The 12,011-nt window shown below is 35.5% G+C and overlaps 1 protein-coding gene across 1 annotated transcript in view; it reads left to right on the forward strand.

The window, feature by feature from the left end:
* The window catches only part of TMEM26 (transmembrane protein 26), a 47,809-nt gene that overhangs the window by 11,251 nt on the left and 24,547 nt on the right, over window positions 1-12,011 (forward strand). Inside the window, exons 2-3 of the mRNA XM_011944108.1 lie at window positions 6,045-6,123; window positions 10,985-11,098. Of these exons, the coding sequence (XP_011799498.1) occupies window positions 6,045-6,123; window positions 10,985-11,098 (193 nt within the window). The remainder of the gene's footprint in view (window positions 1-6,044; window positions 6,124-10,984; window positions 11,099-12,011) is intronic.

The following is a 12,011-nucleotide window of genomic DNA, read 5'->3' on the forward strand; positions in this document are numbered from 1 at the left end:
TAGCAAGACCTATATATATACACATATACACATATATTTCATAAACAAATAAAATAAAACAAATGCATTTTTAAATAAACAAGTAAATATATAAAGAAAAATTCCTTTGAGATGGTGCTCCTGTTTGTGTACTTGGTAGAGAATTGGTAGGTAGGCTAAGAGCTATGGAATTAAAACAAAAAAACACAACTTCATGGAAAAGAAAGATTTTAAGGGGGTTTTATATGAAAAAATAGTTGAGCAACATAATTTGGCATTAAAGAATTCGTGTTGGACAACTTTGGTATTCTGACAGGTAATTGGGATTGTAATAAGTCTGAGTTTCTAAGGGCAGATAGCTCACTGGTAATAGGGTATTGCCCATTTGTAAAAATTTTTCATTTGGACATGTCTTAGTCATTGAATCATATACTTATCAGCTTTTTATCAGTCCAATATATTGTATGTTTATAAACAGTTATCCAGAAACCTGGTAGAAATGATTTGTGAGTTGGCCAGACCTTTCCATGGTATTAGTCGTCATACAAGGTACTTCGTATCTCTTTACTCTTAATGCCATCAAGACAAAGACTAAAATAAAATCTGGTTTATTAAGTTTTAAACCTCACACTCTTCTTCGTTGTAAAAATGAATTGCACTGACAACACATGATCAAGAATACTGCAAACCCTCAAAATAATAATTAGTGGCAATGATATCATGCTAAAATATTACATTTTTCATAGGAGCAGAACATATAAAATTAGTTTTCTTCTGTAAAACTTCCAATAAAAATCAGTTTATGGTGATATTTCAAGAAGAAATTTTTAGTCAAACTAGCAACAGAGTGTCAAAAAAGTAGAAACTGTGAATCAACCAGAGCCTTATCAAATCGCTAAATGTTTGTGGCAAGCTCATCATATGCCAGATACTCTGGAAGGAGCAGGGAGTATACGGTCAGCCCTTCATATATGCAGGCTCCACATCTGCATATTCAACCAACTGCAGATCAAAAATATTTGGGGGAAAAAAATACAACAATGTGACACTAAAACATAATACAAATAAAAAACAATACACTACAGCAATTATCTACATACCATTTGCACCTATATCAGGTATTATAAGTAATGTAGAGATGATTTAAAGTATAGGAAGGATGTGCATAGGTTATACGCAAATACTACACTATCTTATATAAAGAAGTTAGGCATTCATAGTGTTTGCTACCTGCGGGGTTTCTAGAACCAATCCCTCCCAGATACTAAGGGATGACTGCAATTTTGAGCAGACAGACCCAGTTCTGGTGCTTGCATTATTTAGAATTGCTTGGAATCAACACTTAAATGATATAAAATACACACACATATACATATGCACATATGTAATTATAAATATTGAAAATTTATGGCCTAGAAGTGACCAGAGAGGGCTAATTTAGACTTAAGGAATAAGGAAAGTTTTCTGAAGTCCCATATAACTGATATGCGGTAGGGTTTGAGGGATAAAAGACTACAAATAGGGTGCAGTGTATATTGCTCGGGTGATGCGTGCACCAAAATCTCACAAATCACCACTAAATAACTTACTCCACTAAATAACTTATTCCTGTAACCAAACACCACCTGTACACCAAAAACCTATGGAAAATAAAAAATAATTTAAAAATAAAAATTAAGAAGAAATTTTTTTAAAAAGTAGGAGGGGGGTATTTCTAAAGAGAGAAATACATGTGTGAGGGCTTCAGTTAGGATAGCACTTTGGATTTTTTTTGAGAACTGGAAGAAGAACACTGTTATATGAACACAGTTGGAAGAATGGCAAGCAACAGAGCCCAGGAGGTGGGCAGGGCCCTGAGTGGGCAGCATCTTGTAGGTCCTGATGGACAGATACTCCATGCAAACCATGGCAGTGTGACAATAATTGCCTCAACATTGATTGTGAAGTTAGGCATAATGATGTTTGTATTCAACAGTACAAAAAAAAGGAACTTTGCTTCAAGGAGTTTTATATAGGTTTAGTTTTTATTGTTGTTGTTGGTTTTCTTTTTCTTTTTTTTACTTTTTTTTGAGACACAGTCTCGCTCAACTGCCCAGGTTGGAGTGTGGTGGTGTGATCTTAGCTCACTGCAACCTTCACCTCCTGGGTTCAAGCAATTCTCCTGCCTCGGCCTACAGAGTACCTGGGATTACATGTGCAAGTCATCATGCCCGACTAATTTTTGTATTTTTAGTAGAGATGGGGGTTCACCATGTTGGTCAGGCTTGTCTCGAACTCCTGACCTCAAGTGATTCACGCCCCTTGGCCTCCCAAAGTTCTGGGATTACAGGCATGAGCCAGTGTGCACGACCTTATGCAGGTTTAGTTTTGAGAATCATGGTTTAAAAATATAAGTCATTATAAATTATATGAAGAAACAGTGTCCTAATTCGGTGTCCTCTAAGAGTCCTTCATAAGCATAAGTAACAAATATGTAGCCATGAGTACATTTTCAGAGCTGAGTCTAGGGAAAGCAGCAAGTACATTTGTTGAGCACCTAAGGTGTCAATCTCATGGCACACATTGTCTTATTTAATCCTCATAATGCACTATGAGATGGGTATTATTTTCTCCGTCTTACAGATGAGGACATTCAGTTTCAGGGAAGGTTGTGAATTTCCAAAGATGAGTGCATGGAAAAGGCAGGATTCAAATTTGGGTCTTCTAAGTTTCTGAAATTTATACTGGGTCTTACTAACATATAATATTTCAAGGGTCATAGCTAGAAGAGGTTACTTGATACCAGACCTCTCGAAATGAAAGTTCCTTGTAGATATCAGTAGTCTTTATTCACTTTATTTGCTCAGTCCTTCCTTCCTTTATAAATTCAGGCATTCAAATATTTAGGCATTTGCTTAATAAGTATTAATCTGAGACTTAGTAAGACACTATGATTCCACTGGGGAGAAGAGAAAATGAAGGAGTGGGAAGAGAAAAGAGATATAAAGATATATAAGACTAAGGACCTTTCTTCATGGAACTTATATTACGAAAGCAAAGTCTAATATACATGTAACTATAAAACAGTACAGCATGTGTTGGGCCACAAGAGAAATACAGGTTAAGATTAATTCCTACTATGCCTCTAAAATATAAGTAGAATGTTGGTGGATAGATGTGCAAGAGAAAGACATTCCAAAATAAGCTTTCATAATTTTGGGAGATATTTGCTGTAAAACCATTGTAGAACCTCTCTCCTTAGATTAACCAAACTAAAAGAGCAGAGAGCACTTTGTTCTTACCAGAGACACATGGTTAGTTAAACAAGGCTGAGAATTGAGTTGAATATAATTAATTCTTGGGCCCTCAATATGATTCCTTTTTCCTAACCCCTTTCTTCATTAGGTCAAATAATCTAATAAAGAGGATTGAAGTGAGAGGAACTTTCCAAAGCATTTTGTTTGTTAAATTTAACATACACAGTCGGTTGTAACTATTGAGTTGCTCAAATTGATAGGATGTGATAAGGGAAGAGGAAGGAAAAGTGGAGATAAGACCAGATAATGAAGTCTTCGAATATCAGATTATGGAGTTTAGATTTTCTATTAGGCAACACAAAACATCTTGAATCTTGAAGTTTATTTGTTTGTATAACCAGTTTCTCAGTTAGACGAAATACATTGAAACAGGATAGTACTTTTTTCCAATTATAGAAATAAATCTTATGCATAGAAGATGTTAAGGGTGTTGTTTGTTTTATTTTTAACCTTTTTCAAGAGCTATTATGTGTTCAGGCTATGGTTTCCCTAGATTATTATTGTTACATTATTGTTAGGGAGGAGTTAGTCTCAAAATTAATCCCAAGAGACTCAACAAAATTGCAATCCAGCCAACATTTGATGTCTCCAAACAAAAATATGCATATTCCTACTGTCCCTCTGACCTAGAATTCACTTTCTTTCCCAGTTTCACAAGGGAAATACTCCCTCCTGATGTTTCCTTTGATATGTGAGGTCAAAAAGTTAATTGTTCTTTTCTTTTTAAGAGCATGCTAAACATGGGCTTTTGATATCTCTCTACAGCTTCACCACCCTCCAACACAGATTTTAATAATGTCATGACTCATAACCTTTTGTTTCGAAATTGGTTTTCACAGGAAATCAAAGGTGGGGGAGTATCTATATTAAATATTGATTTTTAAAGAGATCTCTCCTTCTCTTGCCCTTTCTCCCTTCCTCTCTCTAGAAATTGAAAAAATTTATTAGTGAAAGAATTAATAGCCTTTAAAAATATCATTCTAAATTTTCTCTTTTCATTTCACTTTTCTCTCCTGAATTATAATAACATAGTTTGGGTAACATTTCATCTCAAATAATTCTACTTGTTGAGCAATTAACATTTCTATTTTCTAGGTCATTTCAAACTATTGCTGTGTATTAAAAGCATTTTAATACAATTATGGTGACATAATTTTGACTTTGAGATGTTCTGTAATGCAAGAGTCCTCTGAAATAAAGTTCAGTTTGTTTTGTTTGCTTGTTTGTTTGTTTGTTTTTTCTTGAGACGGAATCTTGCTCTGTTGCCTAGGCTGGAGTGCAGTAGCCGATCTCAGCCCACTGCAACCTCTGCCTTCTGGGTTTGAGCAATTCTCCTGCCTCAGCCACCCGAATAGGTGGGATTACAGGCCCACACTACCATGCCTGGTTATTTTTTTGTATTTTTAGTAGAGACGGGGTTTCACCATGTTGGTCAGGCTGGTCTCAGACTCCTGACCTCAAGTGATCCACTTGCCTCGGCCTCCCAAAGTGCTGGGATTACAGGCATGAACCACTGTGCCTGGACCAGTTTGAAGAAATAAATTTGGAAAGTATGTCATTTTTCTTATTTCAGCATTTTAAGGAAACATTTATGTTGTACCATGTCTGATAATAATACGAGTAATATCTACCTATTATTGAATTCCCACCACTGCCAGGCACTGCTTTACAGGAAGTAAAATAATAAACTCTGTGAGATGAATGTAACTGCTGAATTGTGTCCCCTTCCAGATTTCTAGATGTAAGTCCTAATCCCAAATGTGACAATATTTAGAGATTAATTTGGTCATTAAGGTTAAATAAGGTCATAAAGATAGGGTCCTAATCCAATAAAACTGAAGGCTTTATAAGAAGAGGAAGAGACAGATGTCTGAGGACACATGGAGAAGGCACTGTCTACGTGTCAGGAAGGGAGCCCTCACCAGAATCCCACTCTTCTGGCCCCTTAACCTCAGACTTCCAGCCTCCAGAGCTACCGAGAAAATTAATGTCTGTAGTTTAAGTCACGCAGTCTACGGTATTTTTGTACAGCAGCCTGAGTTGGCTGATACAGTGACATTTTTGTGGATTAGGAAACAAACTGAGAGGTCAGTGCCAAAACTGGCATTTGAACCTGAGTGTGCTGGATCACAAAAGTCCACTCTTCAGATTCCTCTCTGAATTTTGAATGAGCAACAGTGAATATAGATAACTTAAAAAAATACCAAAGGCTTACACTGTTGGTTGATTGTGTTTTTATTTTATAGGTTTGGCAAATCACACACAAAGCCAATGGGTTACTCTCATTCTTAGTCCTTATTATCTGATTTTTGTGTTCTAGCACCATGTTATTGTTTGAGCTCTCAGAATTCCAGGTTAATGCTGCAAAATGTAGCCAAATCTTGAAATTGTAATGTCTAATAAATCCAGGATTTACTGCTGCTGTGTTTGCTTTCTGTAAAACATATTAAATACAAAATATCCAGTGTTGTGCCTGAAACTAATTGGCAGTGTCCCATTAAACCATATCAAAATTAATGTCTATTAATTGGATTAGAAATTCAGTGAGAATGACAGCTGCTAGTGCCTTTTACAGTTACTTTGTTTCTTTGTAATCCATATGGCAGAAATCACATAATGCTTTTTCCTTCATTGAAATAAACACTTGAGATAAAAAGGTTCGACTCAATGTGGTCAGAGTATGTGCATTTGTTTTTCATTCTTCCTCTTATTTTTTTTTGAAAAATTAGCTTAAATTAGCTAAACTATTTTTTCTTCTCTCTTTCACAGGTTTTCACCAGCCATATTTTTATATCTGATTAGCATCGTTCCATCATTATGGCTTCTTGAATTGCACCATGAGACCCAGGTACTTCTTTTTGGAAAGTAGGAATTGACATATTCAGCAATGAGCTACTTTCACAGTATGATCCAATTTATTTCAGGAATGCACTTTTCTAAGTAACTGGAGTTATCAAGAATTGAATAAATAAGAGGCTATCAGCAAAAGGAAGTGAATCCATGATTTACCAATAAAAGCCCCAATAAAATATTACATTTTTGTAAGATTTAGGAGTATATAGTGAATTAACATTTTGTGTTAGAGATCTTACTACTGAGACTTCCCCTGGCCCCCACCCTATAGGTGGAGGCCTACAGGTAGAGTTTACATGGGGGTGTGGAAATTTGATTTCAACCCTTCCAGCTTCAGTGAGTTTCTATGTTGTGCTATGAATGGGCACACCTCAATGATCTGGCATTCTGTAAAGTGACACTTTTAGGAATTTCAAAAACAGGAACAGAACCCTTATCTGTACTCAGCTATATAAATACAATTAAACTTATAGGAGCCATTTAAAGTAGTCTGTTTTAAAATGAAGGTTATACAGATTACAGGAGATTAATTTTTGGGAGTCCCACGGGCTGCCTTAGTAAAATACAAATTCTTTCCTAGAGCCCTGAAACTAAGATTAAAGGAGAGGAGTCGTAGGACCCACCATGTGGAAGGTGGGCTTATATGTGTTAGAAGATCACATTGTCCTAAAAATAAAATAGTAGCTTCCGGCCGGGTGCAGTGGCTCATGCCTATAATCCCAGCACTTTGGGAGGCCGAGGTGGGCGGATCACGAGGTCAAGAGACGGAGACCATCCTGGCCAACATGGTGAAACCCCGTATCTACTAAAAATACAAGAATTATCTGGGCCTGGTGGCGCACGCGTGTCGCTTCAGCTACTCGGGAGGCTGAGGCAGGAGAATCGCTTGAACCTGGGAGGTGGAGGTTGCAGTGAGCGGAGATTGCATCACTGCACTCCAGCCGGGCAACAGAGTGAAACTCCGTCTCAAAAAAAAAAAAAAAAAGGAGCTTCCAATAAGAGTCCCTAATTTATTATAGAGGTTTTTTAATACAGCTATTTTCTACACTGACAGCTCTAATAAGCAGTCTCTAGGTTGGGTGCAGGCATATACTGCTGTTGATGTTTCTGTTCAACGCTGGGGAGGCCGAGTTACTAAAGTCCATCAGATTCCAGCTTTGACTTCATAGTTCAGGTTACAGGACTATGTTACAGAGAAATGTAGTTATGACCTAATAATATTTCGGGACCTTCACTGATAAAATACCTTAAAAAAGATCTGCGAGAATTTGGACTTACATAGATTTCTTTGTTATAGTTGGTCATTTTACAGCAAGGTTAAGCCTCCAATATGTAGCCCTATCTGCCTCCAATGTATAACCTTATCTGCAAAAGCCTTGCTCCAAATTATAGGCACACAAAGGGGAATTTAGTTCTGTGGACCACTTTTGAAGAATTCCACAAGCAAGTACCAAGAATGTAGGGATGAAGAAAACATTTTTCTCCCTTCAATCTCCTGCTAAAAATCACTAAAGTCATATAGACTATTCCTATGTCTGTAGCAAAAGCGTTTTTGTAACTGTATATTTTTGGTTCAAGTTATCATAGCTTTTTAAATCTATACTGTAAGGAGTTAGGGGACTATTTCAATCTCTTTACTACTTACTGCTTTCAAGAGTATGAAAATAAGCGCTAGTGATTTGAATCAATTGTTTCTTTCACATCCAATTCTATGACATGGCTATCATACACAATAATCATTCATTTCCCTAAATGCTTTTATAATACAAATTTGTTGCATAATTAATTGATATACAGGTCAAATCCCATTACAACAAATAACGTGCAACCAAAAACTCCCTTTTTAATAAAAAAAAAGATTTTTGAGCCCCAAGCAGTAGCTCTCTAATTTTCATACTACAAAAGAAATTGAACCTTTAGTAGTAATGGATTTGACTCATTTTGACACAGAATTAAAATGAATGCCCAGAGATTGAACTGGGCAGACTGAGCAGAAATGAAAGTAGAAAAATAGTAAGAGAGAAAAAAAGCATTGGAATTGCAGTTAAAGAAAGAAGAAATGGCAGAATAAAGGGAGTTACAGTAATTCTTCTAGTGTACTCATTTGGAACATTTTGGGAGTGATAATAATCACTTTTCTTCAGGTATCCTCCTGTACTTTCGCAAATGTTTTCACAGATATGGACCCAACAACTACAGAAGTTAGGCATGATACGTACATTTCTATTTTAAAGATGAGGATCCTGAGGCTCAGAAAGGTTAAGTAATTTTCCTAAGTTGATACAGTAAATACACAGTCATGCTGGGGCCTAGAACCTAACGGATATCTAGTCCATTAAACCATATTGCCCTTCTCAGCTATCTGTTCTGTGTTTTAGAGGCATTTGCATCAGAATTATCTGAGTTGTTCATTGTAGAAAAGAGTAGTTTAATTTTCTTTCACATTTTCCATTTACTATATATACTATATGTTCTAACCCATGACTTGGCATTAGGAAAACATCCTGACCTATTTCATGAGACATTTCTCCTAGATTACTCATTTCTTACCTTCATTCTTGAATCTGGTTGGGTCTACATGTATGGGAACAAAACATTCATGACAATGATTGTGACCTCAGCTCTCATGTCCATTTAAGAAGTGACAAGATTAAAGTAATGGAAACATTCTGGTCTTCTTGTTGTCACAGTTTCTTGGACACAAAGCAATATTTTTGAAGCTAATAAGAATTTAATAGACACAGCCTATTAAAAAAAAAGGCATATTGATACCCAGATAACCTATGTGAACTCACCTATACAAGGCAGAATGTAAACAATATAATCCCAAAACAATACAAGTCAGGCTAGGTTTTAAGAGTGAAGTCACTTGTTCACTGCAGTCCCAATGTAGAGGCCACTTGGAGGAAAATCTCATCAATCTATAACAACTAGAGTAACAGGAGTGGAGAGCAACTCAGATAAGTCTTAATACCATAATATGGACTATATGGACTATGAAGCTATTTGCTTCCACGTTATCTTCTACTGCACTAAAACATGGCCTTTTTTCTTAAATAAAAAGATGTTATGTATTTTTAATTATAAGAATGTCAAAAACATATTAAGTCACCACTTTTAATACATAGTCTGTTTTCATGCCTACAGAGTTGTTAAAACGTTTTTCCTATTGAAATAAATAAAGTCACCAACATGCTTTGCAATGAAAATTTGTTGCTTGGTTAAAGATTTAATTTTTATCTTCATTATCTGTTTTTGGAGCCTTAGCTGCACACATATACACACACACAAAGTGTGCAAACAACTGTATTTTTGCTCCTACAGATATGGCATATGGCCATTTTTCTTAATTATTCTTGTCATTTCAACCATAATACTAGTTGTTTGGATAGAGGGTAGAAAAAAACAGCTTCTTGCAGACTTTCTTTTCTGCTTTTTCAAGTAGCTTATAGAATAGTCGATGATGTATCCAGAATGATTAAGAAAAATACACTTTCTACAGCTTTAATTTTTGAAAAAAATAAGTCCTCTCTAAATACAAATGTGTGATCATGGATGTGTGGTGGTTGTAGTGGTGGTCGTGGTGAATGTGTGTGTGTGTTTCAAAATATGTTAGCACTGCAGATGTTTGAAAAACCTTCAACTTTTTTTTAAGCCAGTTTGTAAAATATGCATTGGGTACAGCTACATTTTCAAGTGTCATCCCTTTCTTCTCTTATATAATTTTTCCTTCTCTTACTTTACCTCGGATTTCCAGCATACAGTGGGTAAATATCATGCACAATTCACCTGCAGAAATTCTCATACAAAATGAAGAAACAAAAAAGGAAAAATGGCACTTTTTATGTCTATTGTTGAATTTTCCATAAACCTAAATTGGCTTTTACACTGTCACTAAAATGTATGTTTTGGGGGGTGAACATGCTAATTTTTTAGGTTGTTTCAGTGCTTGACAGGATTAAAAATGATTGTATTATTTACTTAAGCAATATGATATTTTAGATAAAGAGGCTTCTGGATAAGAAACAAAATCTTAAAATACTATATACACACACATATACACACACAGACACACACTGTGGAATACCACACAGCTATAAAAATAGCAAAATCATGTCCTTTGCAGTAACATGAATGAAGCTGGAGGCTAGTATTCTAAGCAAACTAACACAGGAAGAGAAAACCAGATACCACATGTTCTCACTTATAAGTGGGAGCTAAAAACTGAATACACATGGACACAAAGATGGGAACAACAGACACTGGAGACTACTTGAGAGGGGAGGGATGGAGGGAAGTGTGAATTGGAAGGCTGCTTATCAGGTACTATACTCACTACCTGGGTGATGGAATTCTTTATACACCAAGCCTCAACAACATGCAATTTACCCATGCACATGAACCCCCAAAACCTAAAATAAAAGTATAAAAAGAAAAAAAAAACACCATAATTTCCTTGACCAGGATCATATATGTTTTATTGTTGTCAGTGGTTATTTGTTTGGTTTTAAATTCTTTCAGGGTTTAAGAAAGGAATCTCAGTTACCAATCTATAAATTCTACAGCTCTCTGCAATGACTCAGTATTTGCATCCTCATCGACCTAAGGAAAAATAAGATTTTGTATAGTTGACACTCTTTTCATATAGATTAAAAAGTAGATTCCCATCTCAGGCCTATATTCTGATTTTTGGAAATGTTTATGCATATGCTGTATAAACGTTGCATATCTGCTCATAATCTCTTGAACACACTGAACTCTATATACTATATGTTATGAGACATACTGTATGTTTTGAGCTCTACCATATTGTGCTAATTTTTTGCCACAATTGCCTTCCCTGACCCCATTCTTAGTATTGCAGTATCCAGGCTGAAGGAACATCACAGAATATCAGCAGAAAAGAAGTCTTCAATCAAACATGGACATCCAATGAACAAACCAGTAGAGCTGATGATCTCATTGAGACGGTGAGAGCTTTTCCACTGTATATTAAAGGACCTAGCAAATGGTGGACTTGGTATAATCCTCAATTACCTGCTATAGACCTCTCCCAGCTAATTCTTTTCAGAAGAAAGTTATCCATTATTTGGCTCAGGAATTCACAAAATAATTATATTTTTAAATTATTAAACATATTTAATATGCATAAATATATACATTGATACATTATGTATAAATATATATATTTAACCTGCATCATTAAGGAACACTTAAAGAGGATAATGTTTGCACAATGAGAGACATATACATTTATGAAGCAATGATATAATTAAAAAATTGGGATATGATAATTTTAAGACTTTCTTTTTTAGAGGAATATTAGATTCACAGCAAAAATTGAGAAGAAGGTACAGAGATTTCCCATATACTCTGTATTCATGTACAGCCTCCTCATCCATCAATACCCTGCACCACAGTGGTGTGTTTGTTAAAACTGATAAACCTACATGACACTGTTGTGGATGCCAATAAAAATGGCATTTTGTTTTTAATTTCAAATTTCACTTATTCTTTGCTGGTATATAGGAAAGAGATTGACTTTTGTATATCAACCTTTTATCCCACAACCTTGCTATAAACATTTACTAGTTCCAGGAGGTTATTTTTTTTGCCAGTTCTTTGGGATTTTCTACCTAGACAATTATGTCAACTGTGAACAGAGACAGTTTTATTTCTTCTGTCCCAATCCCTATACGTTTTATTTTATTTTCTTGTCTTATTGAATTAGCTAGGGACTCCACCATATGTATTTTGTAGATGTTTATTAATAAAATAGAGAAGATTTCTGGCTGAAACAGAATCCCTTTCTTTTTCTTCATAAGGCTGTTATTTGGCAAACTGACCATGACCTGTTTAAAAAGGAAAAGGCCCCTATCACTG

Source organism: Colobus angolensis, unplaced genomic scaffold (genome assembly GCF_000951035.1).
Source record: "Colobus angolensis palliatus isolate OR3802 unplaced genomic scaffold, Cang.pa_1.0 Scaffold226, whole genome shotgun sequence".
Lineage (NCBI taxonomy): Eukaryota > Metazoa > Chordata > Mammalia > Primates > Cercopithecidae > Colobus > Colobus angolensis.